A 6,000-nucleotide genomic window follows, 5' to 3' on the forward strand; every position below is an offset into this window, starting at 1 on the left:
GGTTCCCCAGGGCTCGGTGCTGGGTCCGGTTCTGTTTAACATCTTTATCAATGACCTGGATGAGGGGATTGAATGTACCCTCAGTAAGTTTGCGGACGACACCAAGCTGGGAGGCTGTGTTGATCTGATTGAGGGTAGGGAGGCCCTTCAGAGGGATTTGAACAGACTGGATCGTTGGGCTGAGGCCAATGGCATGAGCTTTAATAAGGCCAAGTGCAGAGTCCTTCACTTGGGGTGTAAAAACCCCAAGCATCGTTATAGGCTCAGGGAAGAGTGGCTGAAGAGCTGCCTGGCGGAGAAGGACCTGGGGGTGTTGGTTGACTACCAGCTTGATATGAGCCAGCAGTGTGCCCAGGTGGCCAAGAAGGCCAATGGGATACTGGCGTGTATCAAGAATAGTGTGACCAGCAGGAGCAGGGAAGAGATCCTGCCCCTGTACTCGGCACTGGTGAGGCCGCACCTGGAATATTGTGTCCAGTTTTGGGCCCCTCGCTTTAAGAGAGATATTGAGCTCCTGGAGCAGGTCCAGAGAAGGGCGACTAAACTGGTCAAGGGGCTGGAAAATAAAACTTATGGGGAGCGGCTGAGGCAATTGGGGCTGTTTAGCCTGGAGAAGAGGAGGCTGAGGGGAGACCTGATTACAGCCTACAAATACTTGAGAAGGGATGGTGGGAAGGTGGGGGAGGGGCTCTTTACATTAGTGATGGGTGACAGGTCAAGAGGAAATGGGTATAAGCTTAGTCAGGGGAGATTCAGGTTGGATGTTAGAAAGAATTTCTTCTCTGAAAGGGTTGTCAGCCACTGGAATAGGCTGCCCAGGGAGGTGGTTGAGTCCCCATCCCTGGATGTGTTTGAGAAAAGGGTGGACGAACTACTTAGGGACACGGTTTAATGGGGGATTAGGGATGGTTGGACTCGATGATCTCTAAGGTCTTTTCCAACCTAGAAATTCTATGATTCTATGATTCTATGATTCTATGATATAAAAATCAGCATCAGCCTTGTTTTTCTTATTACATTCAATTTCCATTTGGATTTTGTAATTAAACATACCAGTCAGTAATTTCTGTGAACTGAGAGTTTCTGTGCCTCATAAAACATATGTATAACTCAAAAGTTGCACTTTGGTCTGTGCTTTCACCTTTCTTAACTTGCAGGGCTTTTTCACAGTTGAACAGTTTTGTCTGAAAAACTTGGGCAAGGTCACACAGCTGTGGTGTATCAGGTTAGCTTTTGTTCACAGACTAGCTGAACCCCTAAGCTGAGTGTTAGAAAACCCAGGTGAATATAAAAGCTGACACATCAAGATGAAGATCCAGTAAATTGTCTTTGCTTATTTGAATATGGAGAACAGAAAGGGGCAGAAATATGGTATCAGCAAATGGCGAAGTGTAACATCAAGGATTTAACATTAATATGTATTAACTAATTAATACTATCTTAATACTAATTAATGAGAATTAATTTGTACTTGAAATTATCTTGTATGGAAATCTCATCTAAAATAAGACAAATAGCCTGAGTTACTGCTTTTGTAATGTGAACAAAAAGCTCGCTTTCAGATGTGTTGCAAGGTGTCTTGATGAATGCTTGCAGCATTTTCCAGACTGACATTCCTGCTCATTTCAAGCATGTTCTCTAACATATAATTTTAAATTAATCCTTGTCCCTAGCCTTGAGGGGTTGTCTGTGAGCGCCACAATGCTCTTCAAATTTAAAGTATAATCTTTAAATGGATTCTAAGTATACATCCTTAGAATTCATTGATATTGATTGTTCAATTGCAGCAACTGCAGTCTAAGTTCAGATTTCTGAACTGCGTAGGTTTGCGTGATTCAACTTTTAATTTCTCCATGTCTTGCACTTGGATTATCTGTTTAGTATCTATATTAGATCAGATTCTTTGCTAATATAGAGAGCCCACATAACACCACATTTGGTGAAAGAACAAATATCTTTTTGTATCAGCAGTTTATATATGGGTGAAAGAAAAGATTCTTCTAACCATATCATGAATACTTACAAACTTTCAATTGCTTGATTTTGTAGATGTATTGTTTATGTTGTTGTGTCCAATGCAATAACAGTTGGGTTTTTTTTTATGTAGAGGTATTCTCTCTGTTTTCTCTTTCCATTTCTGTCCTTTCAATCCAGACTTTCTTTGTGAAAGGTTACTAGAATTCCCATACACTTCTGACCATTCTCAATGACTGCATCTTTCTCACATACCTTTCTGCCCACTTATGCTGTCCTCAGCACAAACTGTGAATGTTCGGATTAATAACCTGAGAATGTCTGGTATAATAACAGCACTGTAGGGTGAGAATACTTTGATCAAGAGAGAGCTTAGAAAGATAATTTGAAGACCTGAGTGTACCCTGATATTCCTAGGAGAGTGGGATGATATGTAAAGACAACAGTCTGGATGTTGGAATAATAGTAAATTGTGTACTTGTGCACGGACAAGTAGATGTGGCTTAAGTTTGGATTTCTTCACAATTCTCAAATTTTATTTTTTTTTTAATAGACTTATCCTATTGTGACACAGGGGTCAATGTAGTCTTTCTACGGATAACACATGGAATTGATATTATGAATATTTCACTGTTCCGCTAAATATTTTTTCTCTCATCTTAAGCTTCAGGTGGTTTTTTATAGTACCAAAAGGATAAATAATATTATATTAACGAAAAAGACTTAAGTGAAAAGTAACCAAATAGGAATGACTGATTGTTCTTATTCTGAAATAGCTTCCACAATTCCTTGTTTCCTCATCTTTGAATTTCCACTGTTTTCCTATCTATTATAAATTTTCTTACCTTGAAATTTGAGGGAGGAAAAAACCCTTTGGCATAGTGCTAAAATTGCCCTTTTTGCAATGTTTAAAAATGAAAATGTCTCTAAACAGATTTTTTTTAATGGACACAGATGGCAGGTTTGTGAAACTTGGCATAAATTTTATCTTCTTTATTGAGAATTGGTAGTTAAGGGAGTTTAAAGAAGCTCATGGGATGTTATAAATTCATTTCTGAACATGTCTGAAAGACATTTGCTCAGGTTGTAAGAGAGCTGAACAAAGTTCCACCCATTCAGTACATCACTGGACACTCTGCACACGCAGCTGTCTGCTTTCAGGCAGTTGTTCCCCCTTGTACATGAGGGATTTGTGAATGTCTCCATGAATTATGTGAAGCAATATCTTCCAGGAAATCTCAAGAGGCAGAAAATTGCAAGTTAATGTCATTTTGAGAGATTTACCAATTTTTGTTGGATTTACAACATTGTCAATATTCTTCTAAACAAAAAAGCAAAATCCTTGGTGCTACATAGCCTATAAATACCGGTGCTGGACAGAAAGACAAATAGAATATACCACAGGTATCTGTTACAGGCTTCATATTACAGTGCAGAAATCTGTATAGGCAGTGAATCAAAGCAGAAAGATGGCAACTTTGCACCACCATCCATACGCTTAGACGTATGCAAATACTTCAGCATCTGCTTTTAAATATAACAGATATTTATTGATTGAATGCCATGAAGAACATATACTGAAGAAAACCTAAAAAAGATTGATCAGATAAAGCCAATTAGATACAAAGGAGCAAATTTATACATATAAAAAATGTAGGGTTTGTTCATTTCCTCTGTAGTGGTGTCTAAGAGAGTACCAGCTAGTCTAATCACACACTGTGGAGCTATAAAGAGATGTGAATTAAAGTAGAAAATTATCTAATATTGCTGATAAGTTTAAAACATAGAGTCTGTTCCTTTTTTTTGGTCGAATAACAGTAACCCTCTCAAGGAAAACACAGTCAGAATATCACTGTGCTATAGTAGCACTTTGTAAAAAATGTGTTATTGTGTTTTTTTATAATTAAAGAATTAGCATAGGTAAGATAATAGCTACCAGTGTGAGGAGATGTGATGGAAAAATTTGACACATGGAACTCAACATTATTGATCTTTATGGGTACATTGGATATACAGTAGTAGTCCAGAGATATATAGACTGTTACAGTGCAATCATTCAGTTTCTGTCTAAATTAACCTGCAATGCATATTTTATGGTGGTCACTTTCCTTCCCCTTTAGCAAGTAGGACCTCATATTTCTATGGAGGCACTTAACTTAGGAATTTGTCCATATCAGCCTCCAAACAATTATTTATTGAATGGGGATAGCTCAATGTCTAAGTCCCTCTGATGGAGAATTTTCAGTCACATTAGCAGAATTACATCAAACTATTAAAATTACTTCTATTTAGATAGCAGTACATTCCTGGGTATATGTTTGTGAGCTGTTCTTTTGTTTCATGTTTAATCTTTTTGTTTTCACTTCTAGGAGCTGGAGTTTTCCAACCTGTTTGCAGTCCTTCACTGTATCCACTCATTCTTTGCAGCCAAAGTGGCTTGTCTGGACCCTTTGTATGTAGGCAGTCAAGCCACAGCATCTGCTGCTCCCACAACTTCTGGTACTGGCAAATTAAAGTATACTACTTGACATCTCACATTACAACACTGCCATTTGACAACAGGACATAACAATGTATAAATATTCATAAGATGTACACCTTTGGTGAACCATGTACGTGGAAACCAATCCTGGAGGCAAGACATCTTGCAGCATCAGCAGAGAAATGGTCACGTGGGATCATAAATTCATCTCTGTTCTGCAAGACATCAGTAAATAATCCTAGTTGAAACCCCAGAATAGGATGGGTATGCTTTTAGTATGATCTATTTGTACTTACATAGTGCTTTAAGCAACACTGGAAGCAAAGGAATAAATGACGAAATGAAGCACTTCAGTATTTAATAAAATTTTCAAATTACTGTAATAACACACAAATAGAATTGTCATTTTCCTGTTTTCAGATGTTTTCTATGACAATATACTAAACTCTGAGTATGAACTTAATACCCTATCATTATATTATAAATGACGTAAGAGCAAGCAACAAGAATATAGTACATGGTGACAAGGAGATAAGCATGAGAAGGCATTTGTGTAAGTATCTCCTCAAATAAGAAAGCACTTTAAGCACTGTTGTAAATCCATACTTGTATCCATACATAGAGTCATGCTACTTTTTCTATTTTGTTCTTTTAGTCGAACAATAACAACAACAAAGATAGCCATATTGGATGGATACATGAAAAAAAAAAAAAATCAACCCAACAAAAAGCAAAACATCTTTCTATGAGTAAGTCCCTCTTCTATAAGTAAAAATAACATGATATGAATTTAATTTTAATTACAAATGAAGTACAAATGCATAAAACATCACGTCTGCTATTTACTGCCTTCCTTTTTTTTGGTCAAGAATTAAATTCTGTAAATCTAATAGTCTTTGTTCACAAGACTTAGCTGTTGAATTTGAGACAATCCACCTAATACATTGTTTCTAAGTTTAACCTTGACATCATAAATAGAACTTCTGTTCCACTCACCTGTCCACAAAATAGACATTCTATATTATGCTTGAAAAATGAGTCCATCCTTTGAATTCTTAATAATTCCTTTTTTTGTATATTGTTAGTAAAAGACAGGAATAAATTAAATAACCTGAAAAGAATAGATGACAGAACAGTCATCTATTCAGTCTTTGTATATTAAGAATATTACATTACTCTGGACCACATATTAGTTCCAGAGTATCATTTAATGATGAAATCTGAGGGAGTTGTAAATTTAAAAATTAATAACTTAGTTAAACATCATTTTGCAAATTAATTTAATTTTGTGCTATTACACACATCAGTGAAGATGCAAAAATGGTGGGAGCATGTGTAGGGTATAGCTGAAACAACAGAATAGGTGAAGGATGTTTTTTTTGCCAGACAGGATAAGAGAACCTAAAAAACTGCAGGAAGAACATTTAGTGCAGCTACAGTGTATGCATAATGTTTTAAATTGCACTTTGTGGGATTTCTGTTTATTATATTGAAATCAAAACTTTTTTCTTTTTTTTTTTTCCCCCACTTAGACTTTTTATAAA

At 36.5% G+C, this 6,000-nt stretch overlaps 1 protein-coding gene across 1 annotated transcript in view; it reads left to right on the top strand.

Annotated features, from left to right (window-relative positions):
* Positions 1 to 4,502, top strand: part of SNTG1 (syntrophin gamma 1) — a 162,537-nt gene extending 158,035 nt beyond the window's left edge. The window contains exon 17 of the mRNA XM_086609311.1: positions 4,344 to 4,502. Coding sequence (XP_086465437.1) covers positions 4,344 to 4,502 — 159 coding nt within the window. The remainder of the gene's footprint in view (positions 1 to 4,343) is intronic.
* Positions 4,503 to 6,000: the final 1,498 nt, after the last annotated feature.

The sequence above is a fragment of the Tauraco erythrolophus genome, chromosome 3, assembly GCF_009769465.1.
Source record: "Tauraco erythrolophus isolate bTauEry1 chromosome 3, bTauEry1.pri, whole genome shotgun sequence".
Lineage (NCBI taxonomy): Eukaryota > Metazoa > Chordata > Aves > Musophagiformes > Musophagidae > Tauraco > Tauraco erythrolophus.